The 23,062-nt window shown below is 46.6% G+C and overlaps 1 protein-coding gene and 1 long non-coding RNA gene across 4 annotated transcripts in view; one reads left to right on the top strand and one right to left on the bottom strand.

Moving 5' to 3' along the window:
• Eddm13 (epididymal protein 13) overlaps positions 1 to 19,409 on the top strand; it is a 29,991-nt gene extending 10,582 nt beyond the window's left edge. Inside the window, exons 6-13 of the mRNA XM_087606542.1 lie at positions 927 to 953; positions 3,599 to 3,655; positions 4,188 to 4,224; positions 9,665 to 9,696; positions 11,318 to 11,344; positions 14,338 to 14,459; positions 16,922 to 16,959; positions 19,114 to 19,409. Coding sequence (XP_087462668.1) covers positions 927 to 953; positions 3,599 to 3,655; positions 4,188 to 4,224; positions 9,665 to 9,696; positions 11,318 to 11,344; positions 14,338 to 14,459; positions 16,922 to 16,959; positions 19,114 to 19,141 — 368 coding nt within the window. The 3' untranslated portion in view covers positions 19,142 to 19,409. The remainder of the gene's footprint in view (positions 1 to 926; positions 954 to 3,598; positions 3,656 to 4,187; positions 4,225 to 9,664; positions 9,697 to 11,317; positions 11,345 to 14,337; positions 14,460 to 16,921; positions 16,960 to 19,113) is intronic.
• On the bottom strand, positions 343 to 21,275 carry LOC134482883 (uncharacterized). 3 transcript variants are annotated; one of them, XR_015649700.1, is made up of 5 exons: positions 20,838 to 20,991; positions 18,642 to 18,915; positions 11,686 to 11,846; positions 9,665 to 9,969; positions 343 to 658 (listed from the first exon to the last, which is right to left on the bottom strand). It is a non-coding gene; the product is annotated as an uncharacterized LOC134482883 (long non-coding RNA). The 3 variants fall into 3 exon arrangements; XR_015649702.1 differs by lacking the exons at positions 343 to 658; positions 9,665 to 9,969; positions 11,686 to 11,846; positions 18,642 to 18,915 and adding exons at positions 20,238 to 20,483; positions 21,071 to 21,275 and having other exon boundaries at positions 20,838 to 20,933; XR_015649701.1 differs by lacking the exons at positions 343 to 658; positions 9,665 to 9,969; positions 11,686 to 11,846; positions 18,642 to 18,915 and adding an exon at positions 20,238 to 20,483 and having other exon boundaries at positions 20,838 to 20,963.
• Positions 21,276 to 23,062: the final 1,787 nt, after the last annotated feature.

Here is a 23,062-nt window from a genome sequence, read left to right as displayed (position 1 = left end):
CCACACTGGAAGCAAATGATGCCTTGTATGACTGAGCTGGGTCAAAGGGTTGAGACTATTAAGGAAACTCCAAATCAGTGGTTCTCAATCTTCCTAATGCCACAACCCTTTAATATAGTTTCCTCATGTTATGGTGACCACCATAAAGTGATTTCATAACTGTAATTTCTACTGTGATGAAATATCTGATATAGACAGTATCTGATATCTGACCCCTGAAGGGTCAGGACCCACAGGTTGAGAACCCATCCTCTAAGTGATGCTGCTACTTCTTGGTAGGTGGTTTCCTTTTCTCCAATAGTTAAAGGATGGAAAGACAGAAAAATAGCTCGACACACAGTGAAAGTTTAATGGCAGATGTTACAGTTTATTGGATAGAGAAGGGACTCTGAGGAGCCCAGCAGATCTAAGGGGGTTCAGAGTGTCCCTCTTGGTGAGTCTTCTACCCTGTCTTTTATTGCTCTGAAGTTATCTGTGTGTTCCTCTATAGCAGGGACTGGGTTTCTGTCTATGTCCACAAGTGCAGAAATACCTGGTTGGTTGACTGGCTTGGGTCAGAGTGTACATCTCCACCTCCTTTGCTCTTGGAGTGTAGTAAGTCCAGAAAGATCCACGTTGTGCAAGGGAAAAATGGGAATACAAGGCAGAGAAATGGAGACTGCCGAAGACAAAAAGCCACAAAGAAATTGAAATGTATTCTATATCGCTAGGGACAAAAATCTATTTAAAAAAACAACCAAACTGGGCTTAATGTGGCCCCTGTCTCACCGTCCTAAATGGTCTTGGCCTCAGGAGCTAAGGCATCATAGCCTCACTTCCCCCACACTTGGAAAGTTCGCTGGCTGCGGGTTCTCTTTCTGTTTCCATTGCTGTGTGTTGATACCATTTGTCTGTGTTTTTTTTTTTTTTCCTGTCTCCTCCCTCAGGGTTAATGAATAGACTGTCCCCAGATGGTAAGTGTGAAATCCCTCTTTTCAGCTCACAAGGAGTGACGCAGCTGCAGAACGCCTTGTGCTTTGTTTATTTGGTTTTAAATTTAAAATAAAAAAAATTATGCTGGGTGGCGGTGGTGCACTCCTTTAATCCCAGCCCTTGGGAGGCAGAGGCAGGGGGAGGACATTGCTGTCCAGTTGTATTTCTTTCAGCCTGACTTCCATGAGACAGCGTCTCTCACTAAACCTAGAGCTCACTGTTTGACGGTTGGCTCTGGTTAGTGAGTGCCTGGGATTCTTCCGTCACTGAATCTCCATAGTATTGGGACTACAGGTGTCGGGGGGCCTTAGCCAAGTTTTTATAAAGGTGCCAAGAGGATCAGAACCTAGATCCCCACGCTTGCACAGCAAGAGCTCTCCCAAGCCACCTCCTAAGCCCTTCGCCTCTAATATCAACCTTGTGGGGCACTAATAGCCGTAATGCTAGATCATATAATCTATACATACGAATGTATCTACAAACCAGAGGTTCTCAACTTCCCTAATACTTCGACCCTCTAAGACAGGTCCTCAAGTTGTGGAGACCCCAACCAAAAAATGATTTTGTTGCTACTTTATAACTATACTTTTGCTACTGTGTCAATTTGTAATGTAAAAATTTGATATGTGACCCCCCAAATGGGTCGAGAACCACCGGTAGATATAAACCATTGTGATAGAACAGTAGTCACTTAATGTCTGTACGATTAGCTTGGAGTTGAGAGCGGAAAAGGTCAGAGTCATCGGGGACAAGGTAGCAAACGTTTAGTAAAATGGCTCATTGGCAAACAAAAGGCACTTGCTGCTGAAACTAAGGACCTGAGTCCAGTCCTCAGGACCTACAAGGTGGAAAGAGAGCTACGTAGTGAGTACCAGGGTTTATCTGTTACTTTCCTCATGGGTATGACAGACCACCCTGAGTTTAGAAACGGAAGGGTCTATTTAGCTTACAGTGGTGGTGGTGCTGGTGGGGAAACCATGGTGTCTGGAAGTTAAAGAGCTGATCACATGGCATCTACAGTGCAACAGGACCTCCTCGGTTTCTCCTTTTCATGAAGCCTGGGACCCTAGCTTATGGGATGATATTGCCCAAATTTAGAGTGGGTCTTCTAGCATCAGATGAATCTCAGTTAAACAAGAAATCCCTCACAGACATGCCAGGAAATCTGTCTCCACAGAGATCCTGGTCCCATGAATCAGACAATATAAATTCATCACAAATCAAGCTGGGATTTGAAATCCTGTCTAGAAGACCAAGAAAAAAAAAATCTATCAAGCACCTTAAATGAGCTAATGAATTTTCAGATCTTCCTTGGTTTTTTATCCCCCCTCCCATGATATTCCTAAGAGGGAGAGATGCCATGCTATTATATATTTTTTTTTCTTTTTTTCGGAGCTGGGGACCAAACCCAGGGCCTTGCACTTGCTAGGCAAGCGCTCTACCACTGAACTAAATCCCCAACCCTGCTATTATATATTTTTGTGTGTGTGTGCAATGTGTGTGTGTGTGTGTGTGTGTGTGTGTGTGTGTGTGTGTGTTGCCCAGGACAGCTCCAGTTTTAATAGTGACACCTCTAACTCTGGAAGTCTTTGTTTGAACATTGGTTGTTCTACTTTGATTCCTTTGGGTGGGGTGTGGGGAGGGGCAGGTGGGCAAGATCTTCCTAAATGTGATGGCTCATGTTTAGTCTCAGCTACTCAAGAACCAGAGGCAGGCAGATCTCTGAGTTCTAGGTCATCCTGGTCTACAAATTGAATTCCAGGACAGCCAGGACTACACAGAGAAACCCAACAAAAGAAAAAGAGAGACAGAGACAGAAAGACAAAGACAGAGAGACAGAAAGACAGACAGACAGAGGGGGGGCAACTTGGTCTTGAACTCCCAGTCCACCTGCCTCTGCCCCTGAGTCATGAGATCAAAGATGTACACCACTCGAATTTGAGTCTGTTGTGTGTACAACATGAATGCAGGTGTGTAGGTCAGTGTGTACACCCATGGAGCCATGGAGGCCAGAAGTCAATGCTGGATACCTTTTCCAATCACTCTCCACATTATTTTTTCTTGAGACAGGCTCTCTTCAGTGAACCTGGAGCTCACTGTTTCCTTTTCGTTTCTTTTAAATTTATTAATTTTTATTCTAGGCGTATAGGTGTTTTGCCCGCTTGTATGTCTGTGAACCATGTGCATGCAGTACCCATAGAGGCTGGAACAGGGAGGGCATCAGATCTCCAGGAGCTGGAGTTACAGGAAGTTGTGAGCCACCCTGGGTGGGTACTGGGACTCAGAACTTCAGTCTGGCAAGAGCAGCCAGTGTTCCTGACTGCTGAGCCATCTCTCCAAACCTTTCTGATTTTGTTTTTATGAGGAAATGTCAGAGGAGGCTCACACAGTGAAAAGGTGAATGAACCAAGATTTAAACACAGTCCTGTTTGTTCAGCAACACCTTCCTTGCTCTTAGGATGGTACCCTTCTTTGCCTCTTCTAGCCATAATCTTGTCTCTCAGCCCCTTTACAGCTGAGTTCTCTCCCGGTAGGACCATACCCACACTCTTCCCTACGGCTAGGATAATTTTTCTTTTCCCCTTCCAAGATCTTTCCATTCAGCTAATCCCTGCTCATCTTTCAGATTTCAGAAAAAACATCATATCCTCCTCCAAGACGCCTCCCCTGGTAACCATTCCAGGTCAGCAACCAGAATCCCTTTAAAAGTTCCTGCCATGCCCTGCAGGTCAACCAGAACACCACTCCCTCCTTTGTCCCACTTCACAAGGCACTTGGTCCTCCTCCCCTGCAAGCTCCTGGAAAACCATGGATATTGTTCATTGGGAGTAGATATCGTTTTACCCAAACCTTGCTTATGCCCAGGATAAAGTAGGTGCTTCATAAATATTTATTTTAGAAAGAGTGGCTGCAGACTCCCTACCCTATTCTGTAAATTGAGAGAGAGAGTTGGGTTGCCTGCTTTCTGATAGCATCCTCATCTCTGTCTCTGTCTGGTCAGGGATGCTTATCTGGTGGCAAAACTATTAATCAATTTCTTTCCCTCTCCCCCTCTCCTCCTCTCCCTCCCCTCCCCGCTCTCTCTTTGTCTCGTGCTCTCTCTCTCTCTCTTTCTCTTCCTCCTCCTCCCTCTCCCACCCCCAATTTCGCTCCCACACTTTTCTCCCTGTCTCTGCTCCCCTGTTGAACATGGCGGCATTCATTCTTCCTTCCAGACAGGACAGAAGAAGAAAGTAAGTACTGTGAAAGCATATGACTCCCAGCTCTCCCTGCCCCCATTTTGCCGGGGATTGAACTCAGAACCTTGTGTGTGCTAGGCAGGGGCTCTACTGCTGAATCATACCCCCAGTTCTTCCTTAGGGGATTCCAATAAGTGTTGTACTGATACACTTTTAATTTCCTAATTTCTTTCTTTCCCTTTCCTTTTTTATTTTGTTTTTTAGGGCGGGGGTGTTTTTGTTCTTGTTTTTTGAGACAGGGTTTCTCTGTGTAGCCTTGGCTGTCCTGGAACTAGTTCTGCAGACCAGGCTGGCTTTGAACTCACAGAGATTTACCTGCCTCTTGCCTTCCTAGTGCTGGGATTAAAGGCACGATAAAGGCATGTGCCACTATGCCTGGCTTTTAACTTTTAACTTTCTATTTTCTTTTTTTTTTTAAAGATTTATTTATTTATTATATCTAAGTACACTGTAGCTGTCTTCAGACACACCAGAAAAGTGCATCAGATCTCATTACAGAGGGTTGTGAGCCACCATGTGGTTGCTGGGATTTGAACTCAGGACCTCAGGAAGAGCAGTCAGTGCTCTTAACCACTGAGCCGCCTCTCCAGCCCAACTTTCTATCTTCAAATGAGTTCTTACTAAGCTGCCCAGGGTAGCCATGAACTCAACTGTCTCAAAATGAAAAGTAAAAAGAGGGTATATAGCTCAGTGGTAGAGCCCCTGCCTAGCATCCCCCAGTGAGGGATGGGGTATAACTCAGCAGTAGAGTGCTCTCCTAGTATGTAGAAGATCTATGTCAAATCCCCAGTACAACAAAAAAAGTTTGTTAGAGCAAGTAATTCACAAGTTACACAGAGAAAAACCAGAAGTAGTTTGGGGGAACTTTGTCCAGACAGGATTGCACACTGGAGGACAGAGGATGAAGGGCCAGTAATACAGGCAGAACCGTGAATGGGTCACAGCAATTCTATTGATTTACCTGGTTCAGTCCATTGCAAAGTCCCTGATGGTACAATATAAATATATTGGATGTTTCTGATTGGCTGAGCCACATTCTGCTTTTCAGTAGTCTAGTGCGGCTTCAGTTTTCCTTAATTGAAATGCTTGAAGCTGGAAGTGTTTCAGATTGCAGACATTTTCAGAATTGTGAACAGGACATTGACTCTATCAGTTGAGACTCTTACCCTGACCCTCCCAGATCTGATCTGGACAACATCCAAGTCTAAAACTGTGCTGACTCAGACTGGTGATCCCAGCGCTTGGGAAATGGAAGTGGGGGTGGGGGTGAGGGTGGTGGTTGTGAAGGTGGGGGTGGGGTTTGACTGCATTTCACCCTACAGAAAGAGTTTCAGGATAGCCTTTATCTGTGGAGTGAGAGGACCCTGTCTCAAAGATTAAAACTAAATGGAGGCCAGAGAGGAGACTCAGCGGTTATAAACACTCTCTGCTTGCTGGAAGACCTGAGTTAGGTGCCACCCACTTAAGACAGTTTACAGCTGCCCGTGACTCCGTCTGGCTTGCAAGGGCATACACACATGGTTACACAGGTGGGTATACATACATAAAATAAAATAAGCTTTAAAACAATGAAAACAAGTCACAGCGAAACTACTCCAGCAAAAATCTCATCACAGAGCCATTTCGGATTAGGGATGTTCAGCCTCTGCAGGTGAGCAAGGGAGATAGCCCAGGTTAGAGTTCTGCTAATGCTCACAGATGAAGCCGGCCTGAGGCATTAGGAGACCATTGGCTTTATCTGCTCTGGGATTCTGCAAACCTGGTTTCCTCTCTAAGTCAGTTCCACAGAACACAAGAAAAACTGTCAGAGGCCTTAAAAAGTATTTTATGAAAGAAAATGGAAGGCACCAGAGACAGAGGGACCAATATTCATTTTACTCTCTGGCCCATTCTTTCCCACATGGACTCCTTGATTCTGCTTCCAATCTACCGTCCAGTGAAAAGTAAGTTATTTCTCCTTTTATCATTGATGTCCTTTTGGTGTTTGTTGTTTGGTGGGAAAGTCTCAAGTAGCCCAGGCTAGCCTTAAATTCCATATATAACCAAAGATGACCTCAAACTCTTGATCCTCCTGCCTCAGCCTCCTGGGTGCTGGGATTACAGGAATACGCCACCATGCCTAGCAAAGAAAATCGTTTTTAGGGGTTGGGGATTTAGCTCAGTGATAGAGCGCTTGCCTAGCAAGTGCAAGGCTCTGGGTTCGGTCCTCAGCTCTGAAAAAAAAAAAAAAAAAGACAAAAAAGAGGAAAATTGTTTTTATAGTTCTTTTTTTTCCTTCCTTGTGGGTAACTGGAGGTTTCCAGATACTTGGAGGAACAAGAAAGAAGGGAGCTAGACTTGGGCACTTGCCTATGATTCCAGCATTCTAAATGCTATGTAAGGCAGGAGGATTAGCATTTCAAGACTAGTGCAGTTACATATCAAATTTTAGGTTAGCCTGGGCTATATAAGGCTCTGTGGCAAAAAAAAAAATAAGAGAGAAAGAAAGAAAGAAAGAAAGGGAAAAAAAAGGAGGCGGGGGAGAGGAGAGGAAAAGGAGGAGAGGGAGGGGAGAGAAAGCTGTTTTTAGGGGAATTTACTCCATCAGTGGAGGAGACTCCAGGTGGCCTTTAGGGTCTGCTCACTTCCAGGGACTGTAAACTGGGGTCTGGGACTGTATGTATTACTGGAGTCTCAGGATTTGAGCAGATTCTTAAACTGCCCCATTGTCCTAGACCACAGGAGTTATATGCATTTATAGGTAGAAAACAAAACCAAATAAAAGCTAGGATCCAAGCTTTCCTCCATGACTGGAGTGGGGGTGGGGTGGGGTGGGGAGATGTGAGGAGGGTGGCGGGAGGCAGGAGAGACGAGTGGAGATGCTTTCCTGATGCCCTCTAGATTTCTGGAAGGTGAATCCCCAGGGGAAATGGGCCAGGCGATTCCATGCACAGGGATGAAAGTGTCTTAGAGCAGACAGGTCAGACGACCCAGCGTCTCTGTCTACAGCCTTGCCTGTGCCGTTTGCCTGGATGATACATCCACGTCCCTTGTTGGGTGGGCCTCTGCTGAGGACACTCCAGGTGGGAGTCAGGCGTTGCTAACACCCCTTTCCTTTCGGATCTTCACTTCTGACTATACCCAACTGTTCCACCTGGATTCTCCTCTCCTTGATGCCCCTGTCTCAACAGTACTGAAACGTAAGTTCTTATTTTTCTTCTTTCACCTGCTTCATCTTATCCTGCCAGGAGGCCCACATCAGTGCAGGGACTGTCAGGGGTAGGGGTGGAGGGGGGATGCGTTACTCTCATCTTCCAAAGGGCGGCTGGAGGAACAGCAAGGGGGCTCAGAAGTTAAAAAGAGCTTGCACCAAAGCCTGAGTTTGATCTCAGTACCCACGTGGTGTTAGGAGAGAATCGGTTCCTATCAGCGTCCTCTACACGTGCTCTCTCTCTCTCTCTCTCTCTCTCTCTCTCTCTCTCTCTCACACACACACACACACACACACACACACACACGCACACTATTGGGGGCTGGAAAGGTGGCTCAGTTGTGAGAGCACTTCCAGAACACTTGGGCTCCATTCCTGGCACCCACATGCCAACTCACAGCTGTCTGTAACTCCAGTTCTAGGGGACCCGACTCTTCTTGTTCCCTGTGCACCAGGTATACATATGGTGCATAGACAAATGCAGGCAAACACTCATACACATGAAATGAAATCCATAACTAAGATGTAAGGATACTTATACTTTAAAATGCCCTGACTATCCCTTCAGTCCTTCACCACCATCATCAGATTCTGCGTTGACCTCCAGGTCTCTTAGGCTAGTCCTCCTCAGCTCTGCTCTAAGACCCTGGGCTCTGCTCTGTCCTGGGCTCTGAGCTCATTTGGTCCCCATCTCCCACCATCTAATGTTGTGATTTATTTCTCCCTCCTGTGGTCTCCTCTCTCATGGACCCTGGACTCACCAATACCTCCCATCTCCTGGATGGACCACAGGGATCCTTGGTAAGCACCTCATTCTTTGTGGACCCTGGACTTGGGTAACAAGCTTCTTTCTATCACCAGAGTGTGTGGGAAGATGGGAACCTGAGATGTGTCGCCAGTGGGCTCAGGACTCCCTGGAAATTTAGGACCTGACTTAAGTCACCAAAACATACACTGGGAGTAGCTGTGCACACCTATAATCCTAGTGTTAGGGAAGCACCTACTGGTGGATGTCTGGGGCTCAGTGACCTGGCAACATAGTCTACTTTGTGAGCTCAAGAGCAATGAGAGGTGCTCTGTCTCTAAAAACAAGATAGCTAGTCCCTGAAAAATGACAACTGGGGTTGACCTCCGGCCTGCCCACGTGGCAGAAATACACCACACGTACACACACACACACACACACACACACACACACACACACACACACACACACACTCTAGCAGGATGCTTCATTGGAAAAAAGGGTCTTGTTGCTAAGCCTGGTGACCTAAGTTTGATCCCCAGGTCCTACATGGTGGAAAGAGAGAACTGACTCCTGCCAGTTGTCCTCTGACCTCTAAATGCTTGCTGTAATATGCTTGTGCCCATAGTCACATGGGTAAACACATATACATACACATGATGATGATGATGGTGGTGGTAATGATACAAGATGGGGCAGTACTGGGCAGAATGATACACACCTTTGACTGCAGAGGCCAAGGAAGGGGGAGCTTTGTAAGTCTGAGGACAGCCTGGGCTACATAGCAAGTTCTAGGTCAGCCAGAACCTCAATGAGACCCAAATAGAATGTGTTAAAGAATGTAGGCTTGACATACCTTCCCTGTGAGAAACTGCTATACCTCTTAGAATTTAATAAGGAATTTAATAATCTAACGGGCCTGAGTAGTTCTGGCTAATGCTGAGAAGGGAACCAGCTCTGAACAGAACATCCATCCTGTCTTCTATAGTTCCAGGTTACATTTTGGGCAATTAAACATGTTTTACAGAGACAGAAAAGCCAAGTGTTGACTGATTGGACAGATGCGGGGAGTTACAGAATAAACTGTTGTCATTTTTGCCCTGAGATGGACTAGAGCTGCTTTGCCATGCACCCAAGATCTGTCACCCAAGGCCATCCTGTCTCAGCCTGGCAAAATCACCTCTGCATAAGAGAATCAGAGAGCTCCTTTAGCTAATTTCTTCTTTGTGTGCTTAATGTTTCATTAGAAAGTTTAGTAGATCCTTTGTAACATCAATTTACTATTCCCAGTTTCTCCTATATCAAAGGAAGGGAAGAGGGAGGAAGGGAGGGGAAGGGGAAGGAGGGAGGGAGGGAGGGAGGGAGGGAGGGAGGGAGGGAGGAGACAGGCATGCAGGCAAGTGGGCCAGAATTCTGCAGGGCTCGTTAGGAGACAGGGGTTTGGGGTGAGCCTGTGAGCCCTATTGACCTGGGTTCTGTCTGGCTACCTTGGTGATTCTGTTTGCATTTCTTTATTACCTTAGGTCTGCTGAGCCTCCAAGTCCTGAATGGTGAGTTGGTGGCTTCATCATTTTTGGTTTTCGATATACATAGCTTTTTGGGTTGGAAGAGATGTCACCGAACCCCACATGCCTGAACTCCACCATCGTTGGCAGCACGACCACATGACATCACATACTCGAGCAACAGACACTACTTCAGGTTCCATTTGCTGTGCTGAGTCATCTTCTGGGCGTTGAGATAGAAGGGGGAATGGGACCAAATGTGTCCCAGGGGCAGCTGGCAAGCTGAGTGAGGTGGTAGAGACCTGCAGTGCCAGCACTCTGGAGGTGGACACAGAAGGATCAGAAGTTATGAATTCAAGGCCAGCCTGAACTACTTGAGATCATGTCACAAACAAACAAACAGCTGGAGAAAAGGCTCAGTGAGAAAATACACTTCTTGCCAAGGCAGATGATCTGAGTTCAATCCCTGGGCTGCAGGAGATAATGGACTGTTATTAGTTGTGTTCTGACCTCCACATGTGTACTCTGGCACACAAATTCATACCACACACACACACACACACACACACACACACACACATACACCACACACACCACATACACCACACACACACCCCCCCACACACACACCACGCACACACCACACACACACATATACACACCACACATACACACACCACACACACATACACACCACACACACACACACCACACACACCACACATACACACACCACACACACATACACACCACACACACACCACACACACACACACCACACACACACACCACACACACACACACCACACACACATACACACACACCATACACACATACACACCACACACACACATGCACACACCACACACACATACACACCATACACACACACATATATACACACCATACACACACACATACACACCACACATACACACACCACACACACACACCACACACACACATACACCATACACACACATTCCTAATATCACACACATATACATATATATACACAAATATATATAACCACCATCACTACACATACACAAACATACCGCACACCACACACAGACCCCACATTCCACACCCCCACACATGCATTCCACACACATATACCAAAGAGATAAATGCCATTTTAAAAACAAAACAAGACAAACACACAGCTGGTATTCTGATGAGAGGAGAATGAAGTGGTCAAGAGGCAGGATCAGAGTCTGAAGAACACTGTTTGGTGTCCGATGGAGCGAGGAGAGCAGAGGACACAAGAGCCCAATGTGGAGGAGGCTGATGCATTTTTAGAGGATGCTGGAGGGAATTGGGCTATTACAGTCCATGGGAACTGACATCTAAGCAAAGGCTAGAAGGAACAGAGGAGATCAGCACACGTGCATACTGTATGCATATGCGTGCATGTTCGTTTATCTGTGGGTAGGGCACTTCACACAGAGGAATAGCCGAGTGGCACTAGAGAACCTAAGTCAAGTGACCAAGTGACATTAAGGAGGTGAAAGTTCCCCCTTCACCAAAGGGAACAGAAGCACCATTTGCAGTTGGATTTCCATCCAGTCCCTAATTTTCCTTTATTTGTCTTCCCTTTCCCTCTCTCTCCTTCTTTCTCCTGTTCTTCCCCTCCTCTACTGTCTCCATGTTCTTCCTCCTTAGAAGAAACAAGTAACTGCCAAGAAGAAGGTGGGTGGGGCTGTGTGCTTGATCCCTCCTGTGGTGCGGGCAGGCGGTTAGCACCTCCCCTTTGAGTGAGGTACAATTTAGTATCAGAGAAAAGGTCACACAGATGTGTCAGCGCACCTGAGGCTTCTGGGAGCATCCATGGCCCCCAGCGACCCTCTCCCTTCTGCTCAGCTCCTCTGAGTCAAGGTGCCTGGTGCACTAAGGTAAGAAGTGGCACCCTGCTTCCGCCGACCTCCAGACCCCATCCTCTCCCCTGGAAATGCAGAAAACCACAGAAACCAGCCTCCCGGTGATGGTGGATCAATTGTGTTAAAGGATCTTGGATTCGGCAGAGCACTTACCTAGTAAGAACCTTGTGACGTGCTTCACCAGTACCCTAGGGCCACACCCAATGGGAGCGGTGGCTTACACCTGTAGCCCTAGCACTCAGGAAGATCAGAAGTTCAAGGGCGAGATAGGCAGCTTTTGAAGGTCCAAGGCCTGTTTTGATTTTGTGAGACCCCTTTTCAAAACACAAAACAGAAAAATAACATCAGAAAATGTAGGTAAGACTTGTCAGATGTCGTTATCAGAGGCCAGCATGGACAGAGGCAGGGGAATCTCAGGTTACAGCTGGATTGGACGGAGTAGCCAGTTTAGGAAAGTGAGACTCTGTCTCAAAAACAAGACAAGACAAAACAAAAACGAACAACAATAACAATAAACCAGTGGGAACGGAGCACTTAGAGCAGTGGTTCTTGACCTTCCTAATGCTGGGACCCTTTAATCAGTTCCTCGTGTTGTGAAGACCCCCAGCCATAAAATTGGTTTTTTTTAAGATTTATTCATTTATTATATATAAGTACACTGTAGCTGTCTTCAGACACACCAGAAGAGGGCATCAGATCTCTTTACAGATGGTTGTGAGCCACCATGTGGTTGCTGGGAATTGAACTCAGGACCTCTGGAAGAGCAGTCGGGGCTCTTAACCACTGAGCCATCTCTCCAGCCCCATAAAATTGTTTTCATTGCTACTTCATAGCTGTAATTTTGCTACTGTGATGAATTGTAATGTAAATATCTGTGTTTTCCAAGGGTCAGTCGACCCTGATGTCATGACTCACAGGTTGAAAGCTGCTGATTTAGGAGGAAAGGAAAAAAGATCAAGGCTAGCCTAGGCTACATAGGCAGTTGGAGGCCATTGGGCTCCAAAAGACCCTGTCTCAAAAACAAAAACAAACAACCCTAGAGCTATTAGTAATGACCCTGCGAGCTATAGTTTATAACAAGCATTACAATTCTAGAACTAACAATATGCAGCTGCCATTAAGAGTTGAGTTCCTGGGTTGACCAGAAGGCTGAGAAGGTGAAGGTGCTTGCCTCCAAGCCCAAAGGCCTGAATTTGATCCCCAGTGAAGGAGGAGAACCAACTCGGGATTTGTATGTTTAAAAGAACCACCAAGCAACATGCTTAAGGAGGTTTTGAGAATCCCACAGACACCCAATATAAAGGAAACTGGGACCCACAAGATGGTTCTGTGGTTAAAAGCGTTTTTGGAATGGCCCATTCACAACCCACGTAAAGGTTGGGGGACAAACCTGACTCCACAACGTTGCCTTGTGACCACCACAGGTGTGGCATGCACACGCCTGTGCAGACACTGTGCACACCCACACAATGATAATAAAATACATTGTGTTAGTCACTTTCCTTTTTTTTTTTTTTTCCGGAGCTGGGGACCGAACCCGGGGCCTTGCGCTTCCTAGGCAAGCGCTCTACCACTGAGCTAAATCCCCAACCCCATTAGTCACTTTCCTATTGGTGTGATGAGACGTCATGACCAAGGCAACTTATAAAAGAAAGTGTGTAATTGGTTGGTTTCCTTACAGCTTCAGAGGATGAATCCATGACCATTATGGTGGGGAGCACAGTGGCAGGCAGGCATGACACAAGATATAGCAGAGATTTACATCTGGTCTACAGGCACATGGCAGAGAGACAGACAGAGACACAGAGAGACAGACACACAGAGAGAGACAGAGCATGGAGAGCTCACTGGGAATGCTGTGGGCTTTTTAAACCTTAAAGCCCACCCCCAGTGACATATCTTCTCCAACAAGGCCACACCTCCCACCCTTTCCAAACATCCTAGGAACTGCTTCGAACATATGAGCCTATAGAGGCCGTTCTCATTCAAACCACCACATATGTCTTTAGAAAAGGAAGAATATTAAAATTGGGGGTGCAGGCAAGATGCTTTAGCAGGTAAAAGCAAGATGCCTTGCCCGTGTGGAATTCACGTTAGCTAGCCTAGCCAAATTGGTGAGCTCCAGGTTCAGTGAGAGACCCTGTCTGAGAAAAAAAAAAAAGGAAAAAAAAAAGAAAAGAATAAATGAAGTGTAATGAAAGAATAAGATGGGATGGACTGATGAAGGAACTGCCACGCATGTGTGTGTGTGTGTGTACATGCGTGCACACAACACATACGTGTGTGTACAATGCACACAGAGAGCAGTAGAACGATTAGTAAGATGGGCTTGAAGGTGCATGCCTGTGATCCCAGGCCTTGGGAACTGAGGCAGGAGGATCAAGAGGTCATCCCTAGCAACATTAAGTTTGAAGCCAGCCTGAGGTACATGGGATCTCGTTTCAAAAACCCAAACCAAGTCAGTCAAAAGGACAAAAAGAAAGGAAAATTAGTGTGGTTCCCTCAGAACTACCGGTGGTTTGCTGAGAGGGTTGTCATCTACCCCCACCCACACCTCCCACTCCCCCATCTCACCACCCCCATCCCCGAAACCCCCACCCCCGCAAACCAGGTTAGACTTGGTGCAAAAGAGCAGCAAACGGTCTGCCTGGAAGTTGAGAGATTACCAAGATGGGAGAGAATGGCCATGACCTCGAATATAAACAAAGCTTCCAACCCAGGAGACAACTAGGGGCACAAGTTTGGAGTGGCAAAGGGGGAGGGGGTTTCTGGGTATTATTAATCATTGTCAGCATTTGCCTTTAGTGAAGCCTCCTCCCGCCACCACCACTGCCAGGACACTTGTGAGGAGCAGTGGATGGAACTTTCTGAGGTGTGCCTACATGGTGATGACGTTCTTGTTCGTGTCCTACAATAAAGGAGACTGGGTGAGGAGGCAGCCTTTCTATCTAGGGAGGGTGAAAGATTGATGAGAGGGAGGGACGGGGTAGGAAGGGAGAAATGGAGGAAGCATCATGGGAGAAGGGAGTCTGCACAGAGCTGTCAGAAGGGGGAGGTAGGACGGGAGAGCGAGCGTGTGTGTGTGTGTGTGTGTGTGTGTGTGTGTGTGTGTTTCGGTGTGCAGTTATGTCGGTGTCATCTGACAGCTTTCGGAAGTCAGGCTTCTCCTAGTGTTCTAGAATCAATATGCCTTCCCAGTGAAAAACTACCCCTGCACACTTGGAGATTAAAGTGGAAATTTGAATAATTGCACATATATGGTTCTAGCTAATGCCCAAAGAGGAGCTGGCCATGGATAAGAGATTTTAGCAATTTATATACACCCTGGGTGTATGCATTTTACATTGTACCAGCCCCAGAGTATGCTTTGAACAATTTAAACGGAGAGTGGAGGAGAGGCCCCGAGGAGAGGCCACTTGGGCAGATAAGAGCTGTACACGGGGCAAGATATTGCCAGAATTATGTCTTATGTATACTAGTGTTGATTTCTTCAAATGGTGGTTACCCAGGGTGATTCTACCTGTCTGGCAGAATTATGGTTTTACTGACAGGAGCACAGAGGCCTTAAGGCAGACCAGGATTCAATAATGTCTGTAACCTTGTGCTGTCCCCTGAGCTGGCTCTTAGAACCATAGTCTTTGATGTGGGGCTGCTGTTTCTAAAGTCTGAGTTGTCTCCTTTTGTCATGGGAAAGAAGCCTAAAGGACAGACAGTCCTGGCGAATAAACATCAGCAGGAACTTTCTCAACAGCCCTAAACTTTAATACCTTCCTCAGGAGCCCAGTGAGAATCACACAACTTACCTCAGCCATAAAGGAAGCAGCGCTCCTTCGGCTAAATTCTCTGTGTAACTTAAAAGTTCCTAAGCAAGCTTGTGAGTACATCCGATATAGCATTAGTTTCACTGCTCCAATTTACTGCCGTTGGAATTCAATCTCAGAGACTGAGTTCTTACTGGGCTTGGCCAGTAAGTAACAGAAACACCTCCACAGCCTGGAGGAGAGCCAGGCCATTCCCCACGGAGAGCTCTGTTTCCTGTTTCCTGTGAAGGACACTTTGTATCCTTCCTCACCCTGCCCCCTCCATAGTCAGGAAAGTCTTAAGGACCAAGTCTTCACCTCTTTGCCTGCTGAGCCGCCTCTTCGGCTCATGTTGGGTTTTTGAGACAAGAGTCTCTAACGTAGGCTAGGATGACCTTGGATGACCAGGATGAAGCTCCTTCAGCTTCGTCTCCTAAGTGCTGGCGTTATGGGGGTGAACTGCCACATCTAGCTTAGGGGGTGCTTTGGATCAACCCAGGGCTTCATGCATGCTGAACAAGCACTGTACCCACTCAGCCACATGCCCATCCCATCTGGCTGGGAAATCAGGCCTCTTGTGGAGGGCACCAAGTGTGGAATGAATTTGGAGCAGGACACAAGAAGAAGAAGAGAGACGGTCAGGCCAGGGGCTGTAGACACAAGGGAAATCCTGCTAGATCTGCTAGACCTGTGGTGGTTCTCACCCTTCCTAATGCTGTGACCCTCTAATGTAGTTCTTCATGCTGTGGTAACACCCCACCACCACCACCACCACCACCACAAAATTATCTTTTTTTTTTCTTTTTCTTTTTTTAATTAACTTGAGTATTTCTTATATACATTTCGAATGTTATTCCCTTTCCCGGTTTCCGGGCAAACATCCCCCTCCCCCCTCCCCTTCCTTATGGGTGTTCCCCTCCCAACCCTCCCCCCATTGCCGCCCTCCCCCCATAGACTAGTTCACTGGGGGTTCAGTCTTAGCAGGACCCAGGGCTTCCCCTTCCACTGGTGCTCTTACTAGGATATTCATTGCTACATATGGGGTCAGAGTCCAGGGTCAGTTCATGTATAGTCTTTAGGTAGTGGCTTAGTCCCTGGAAGCTCTGGTTGTTTGGCATTGTTGTACTTTTGGGGTCTCGAGCCCCTTCAAGCTCTTCCAGTTCTTTCTCTGATTCCTTCAACAGGGGACCTATTCTCAGTTCAGTGGTTTGCTGCTGGCATTCGCCTCTGTATTTGCTGTATTCTGGCTGTGTCTCTCAGGAGCGATCTACATCCGGCTCCTGTCGGTCTGCACTTCTTTCAAAATTATCTTCCTTGCTACTTCATAACTAATTTTGCTACTGTTAGGAATTATAATATAAACATCTGTGTTTTCTGACAGTCTTAGGTGGCCCCTGTGAAAGGGATCCTCAGCAACCAAAGGGGTCTGACCCACAGGTTGAGAAATGCTAACTCTTAGCTGCTCATGGATTGGAGTTGAGGGCTGAGGGAGACAGGGACACTCGGGAGGTAAATCCCAGATGTTGTTTGATTTTTATGTTTTATTTTTCTCTGTTTCACACCCATGCCTTCACCGTTCTCTTCTCCAGTGTTACTGCCACTATTGTAACCCGGACCTGGATTTGAGGTATGGCCGGGAAGGGCATTTTCACCTTTTGCCAGTGAGTCGGGGAGATTAGTTTTAAACCTCTTGTTTGCTTGCTTGCTTGTTTTTGTTTTTTTGAGACAGGGTTCCTCTAGCTCTTACATTTTGTTATTATTATTTGGGTGTGTGTGCTATGTGTCTGTGTGCTTGTGCCACGGCATACAAACGATTAGGGGTCAGCTTACTGGAATCAGTTTTTTCTTCTACCATACATGTTCCAAGAACAGAACTTAGTCTTCAGTCTTGGCAGCAAAGTAGCTTTACCTGTTGTCACTGGATTCAGGAGCTTGGTTTTTAAATAACTGATTTAAGTTAGGCCCTGGTTCTTCCTCCCAGTCCCATGCTCCCAGAAATAAGACCCAGACCCAAAATACATTTACACACACCTTGGCCATGTAACCTCTTCTCTGACCGGATATAACTTAAAATATCCCACTTATTCTAGCCTACATCCTGCCATGTGCCTGGCTACCTGTGCTAATCTCCTCACATCTTCCCGGCAAACCTTTTGCTTGGTTCTATCCGAGAATCCTTTCTCTCTCCCGGATGTCCCACCTTCTAATTCCTGCCTAAGCCATAGGCCATAACTGACAGGTGATGCATCCATACAATACACAAGATATTCTCTCTACAACCTAATGTCCAAGGCAGGGTTTGTAGGCTCAAAGTCAGAGTCACAGAATTGCATAGGAAATCCCTGTTCATTCTCCTTTACTGTGGGAGACGTGTGTTCCCTTCCCCAGCACAATATATAAAATAAAATATAATTCTAAGTGGGCTCATATCATCATCATCATCATCATCATCATCATCATCATCATCATCATCATCAGCTAGGGAGGTAGTTCAGAAGTCAAAAACGTACTACTTTTGCAGAGGACCCAAATTAAATTATCAACACCCATATTATAGGACTTGCACAATTTGTAACTCTAGCTACAGGAGACCAGGTACCCTTTTCTGGCCTGTAAGGGCACCTTCCAAAAGCACCTGCATTCACATGAACATACCTACACACAGACACACACATGTACACACACACACATACATGCACACACACATGAATAATTAAAAATAAATCAGGGGCCGGAGAGATGGCCCAGGAGGTGCAACAAGCACTTGCTGCTCTTGCAGGGGACTCAGGTTTGGTCCCAAGCCCCAGGCACTCACAGCATTGCTCACCACCCTCAGTTCCAGGAGATCTGACCTCCCTTCTGGCCTCCAAGGACACTGCATGCATGTGGTGTATAAACACACATGTGGACAAATACATACGTAAGATAAAAGTAAACATTTAAAAATGTCTTTAAAACTATGGGTGGTGGTGGTGGTGGTGCATGCCTGAGGCCAGCCTGGGCACCAACCCCTGCTGTACCCATCAGGGTATCCAGGCTCATTGCCGATGGAGCTGGACTGGAGGAAGGGAATCTTAGCTGGGGCGGGAGGTGGGTACAATACAGAATCTCAACTGGCGGTGAGTGCATGAGAAACAGCCTTAGGGAGGCAGCTTCAGTGAGAGAGCTCATTTAATGGGGGTGGTGGTGTATCTAAACCTTTGGGGAGTGGGTAGACGTTTTGGGTGAGTGTCCATCACTGGCTGGGGACAAGGTGCTGGGAATGCCTTATTTGCATAAAAAGGAATTTCAGGTGCTTGCTGGACTTACCTTAAGGGTGGAGGAAGTTTAACCTCTAACCTGGCTGCCAGGTTACATGACCACTTCAAGGGTGGCAGAGGTAGGGTCCGCACAGGCTATGTGAGCTAGGACGTGCAGGCTACTCCTGAGACTGGCTACTGCTGCATCTCAAGACGAGATTTCTTGGGTCTGGACACACCTTGACCTCATTCTTGCTCCAGGCCTGCTCCCCTGGTTGCAAGGCTCCCCATCCCCATGAATCCTCGTGAGGTCTGAGGCAAGCAACAGCAGCAGCTGGAATGGTCTGGGGGAGGAAGAACAAAGTGGGTGGACCATGGTTCTGAGGAGCCAAGTCCCAGCTGGAGGTGAGAAGTACGATCTCGGAAGCCTCGAGTAGAGTCCTGTGGGGTTGTTGGGGGGCTATGAGGCAAGGAGTCTGAGAATATATGAATATGTAAGTAAGTGTCCAACTGTGACTTCCCCCCTTTCTCCTCTTCCATAGAGACGACCCCTGCTGTTCTTTCCAGTGAAGCCACTGTGTTTCACGCAACCCACACAAGCCCTCTGTTCTCCCGAGCACTTCACATCCCGAGGAAGCTCTTCTTCATACCCTGGCCTGTCAACTGGCAGAGTGACGAGTGTGTCGAGAGGCCCAGCAGGAAGCCTGTCTGAGGACTGTGCAGTGTGACAGTAGCCAGCAGAAGAGCTGAGTGAGCCTTCCCAGGGGTTTCCCCAACGCCTTCCCTTCTGGGCCATTTTCAACCTTTCTTTATTGTACACTACTTAATAGCTAAATGTTTGTTTCTTACATTCACAAAACAGCCAATAACACAGGGTGGAGGGGTGCTGAGAATCATCTCTAATTTTCAAATAAAACTTGTTATATTTTGATTCAGTGTGTATTCAATGAGTACCATGTGATTCTCTGTGTGTTGAGGGCATCATCGGTTTAGCAGTGAGTATCTTTAACAACTAAGCCCTCTTGCTGGTCCTCCAATAAAAACCCAAGAGCAGAAAGCCCTGTCTGTCTCCGTTTGCTTTCAGATGTTGGCCAAATCTGAGTGTGCTTTAAAACTCCCTGACACGGTGGGCTTCCTTACTCTCTTTCTGAAGCCTCTTTCTCCTCTACTGCAGCAGGGTAGCTCTTGTCTTTCCCTTCTTCGCCCTCTGACCTCACCTGTCCTGGTGTTTTCTTTTTGAACTGAAATAAATGGTCCCAAAGCTTCTGCCGGTGTCACTTCTTTGCTCTTGAGCGTCCATTTGTGACCCTCCTTAACTTATGTTATTAATGAGAATAAGGGCTCCAAGATGAACCCTGAGTTCTCCAGTATCACATGATGGCTCTGCTGAGACTCCCCATGATGTCTGGTAACACCTTTTCCTGCTCCCCCTCCTCTTTTTGTTTTTTCAAGACAGGGTTTCTCTGTGTATCCTTGGCTGTCCTGGACTCACTGTGTAGAACAGGCTAGCCTTGAACTCACAGCGATCTATCTGCCTCTGCCTCCTTAGTGGTGTGATAGGAGGCAAGCAACACCACTGCTCTGCCTATTCCCTGTCTTTTAATATTTTCATTGGCAGAGAAAATGGACCCATATTCCTGCACCCCTAAACAGTGGATACGCAGAATCAGGAGTTGAGAGCCATTTTTGACTGCATAGTGAGTTTCAAGCCAACATGGAATACATGAAAATTTGTCTCGAAAACAAGAGGATGGCTCAGCAGTTAAGACCACCGGCTCCTCTTGCAAAAGACCCAAGTTCAGTTTCCATCATCCACATGACAGCTCCCAACTGTCAGTAACTCTAGTTACAGGGGGTCTGCCGCCCTCTTCTGGTCTCTGTTGGTACTGCATACATATGGCATACTTAAAATCTGGAAGGCAAATCACACATATAAAATAAAAACATCTTAAAAAAATAAAGTAAGGTTCAAGGCTACATACAGGTTCTATGCACTATTGTATCCTTGGCAACCACACTAATTTGGCTCCTAATAAGTTATAATTCAGACCAGAGGAGCAAGGATGCTCATTAGAGCGGGTAGTGACCCAATTTGCCTCAAGAGTCTGATTTCCCGTCAAATTTGAAGGGGAAAAAAACCCTGAGTGCTCCACATTGCTGCACTCTGCTCACCTGCCGTAAAGCGGGCAGCCAGACACAACATGAGGGGTTGCACATTCATATCGTTGCACAAATGCTCCCCGGTCCTACAACCCCCACCCCATACCTCCTCTTCTCCAATCCATGTTACACCTTGCCGGTGCTCTTATGAAGGTCATGAGAATCCTGGTGGGAATCAGCCTTTTTAGTTGACCTTGAAACCCTGGCTTGGGAAAAACAGCAGGTTAAATGCAGAGCCTGATGTCCTCATATCTGCCACTAGGCGGCAGTCTCATGATTTCCGTCTCCAGACCGCCACAGAACACAAAACTACAATTCCCATAAACTTTCACGCCCTACCTTGTCTTCTCCCTCTTTTCTAACAAGATCCTAACACCCCAAGAATATCTGCAAAGCGTTTTCAGTCTCTCAAACCATTCCTTGGTTCAGGCGTTTCTGCTAACAAACTCCGTTTTACTGACAAGAGCACCTCCTGCCTCTCTGCTTCTTTGACATTACAGCACCCAGAAGTGGCTGCGCCACCTCCAGACTGCCAAGCTGGGTTGCCTTGGAGACAGAGAAACGCTAGACTGCTGGTTGGGTGTTAGGGTTAGGGGAGAAAGACTGTGCGTCTTGAGAAAGCAGGATTCCGATTGGTGGAGAGGCCTATTTAGTCGCTTCTTTTTTTTCTTTTTCTTTTCTTCTCTCTCTCTCTCTCTCTCTCTCTCTCTCTCTCTCTCTCTCTCTCTCTCTCTGTCTCCTCTCTCCCCCTCTCCCTCCGTCCCTTCGTCCCTTCACTTCTTCATTTTAATTCTTTTTAAAATATTAATATACAAATTCTAAGTTTCTTTATGGCCTTTTTCATACAATTTCTTTTTATGGTTTGCTCCTTGCTCCGCGGCTGGTCTTCTCCCTAAACCCCTTCCCCGGTCTTGTATCCTTCCATCTCCAGTAGACAAAAGGACACATTTCAGGGTGGCATAAGTGTATTGAGGCATGCCCTCTCCTCATTTCCTCTGGATCGGCTGGACAGTTGCGAGTATGACAGGAGAGGCTAGTCTGAGCATGCAAGCTGTGTTAGGCACATTCCTGAGGTCTCAAGAGGTCTCCTGGGTGTTAAGTTTCAAACCCTGGACAAAGGTGCCTACTTAAGATATTAAAGGGGACCTGGCCACCAGGTTCTCCCATCATCTCTCAATCTGTACCTATCTCAGAGCAGGCATACTCTGCTGTCTGCCCTAAACTTCTCCAGCCCATGGGTTGGACTACCCTTTCCCCAGCTCTTCTTCCCTATCCAATCATTTTTGTTACCTAGTCCTTTCACCTACTCTCTTTAGCCTCCAGCTCTTGGGTGAGCCCTCTTCTCTCCCCTCCTCCCTCTCCTCATATGGCTTAGGGTGGTACTCACTTTGGACTCTCTCAGACATCCTTGCCTCTGACTATGTCTCCCTTTTATCTACAATAAACCTTCCCCTATATCATACCTAGGAACAGTCATGTTCTTTCCTTTTATTTATTTATTTTTTCGTTCACTGGAAAGTGAATGCAACATTTAGTCTCCTCCTTTCTGGTCTCCAAGATAATGAATGCTCCACCTCTTTTGCTGGTAACATCGTAGTTTCTCCTGGATGGAAACTTTGAAAGGGTTGTGAGAATTTGAGCCGCACTTCTTTTTTGGGGATTCCCACCCTATTCTTGGGTTGGGGCCCTTTTACTCTCTCTTGGTTTCCCCTTTAAAGAAATGATGTGTAGAATTTAAATTTTGTGCTTCCTATTTCTGGGGCCTCAGGTAAGGCCCACATGCTTGAAACCTCAGTTTTACCATTGGTGGGATGAAATTGCAGTATTTGCTCAGTAGTGCTGTTGGGAGAGCTATGGAATCTTAAGAACGGTGTTTCCTCACACAATGACCATTCAGATGCCACGGTTGACATTCATCACTGTCTTGACTAAATAAGTCATTTCCCTTTCTCTAGGCACTTGTTATGTTCTGGTTGGATATACTGAATTATGCTGCTGGCAGCATTTCACTGTGGATACACCAATGACTTCTTGCTAAGGGATGCCACAACAGGGTCTGGTGTCGAAATTATCCTGATTGCCGTGTGACCCGAGTCATTCCTTGTCTTTCACTGAGCCTAGAGTTCCCTCAAGTATCACCCCCAGCCCTTTTCTCCTTGGTGAGATGTGAGTTGGTTCTGGAAGTGGCTTGAATGGAGTTATAATCTGATATAGTAGAACCAGAAAACATTAGGGTTGCTCAAGAGGTTTAGGGCTGGCCTTACCCCTTTAAGTGGGATTTCTCCTGAGATTCCTAGAAAATTTCAGGTTTACAGCTTGGTAGGAAGTAAA

The sequence above is a fragment of the Rattus norvegicus genome, chromosome 1, assembly GCF_021556685.1.
Source record: "Rattus norvegicus strain SHRSP/BbbUtx chromosome 1, alternate assembly SHRSP_T2T, whole genome shotgun sequence".
Lineage (NCBI taxonomy): Eukaryota > Metazoa > Chordata > Mammalia > Rodentia > Muridae > Rattus > Rattus norvegicus.
This window is presented reverse-complemented; position numbering and strand designations above follow the sequence as displayed.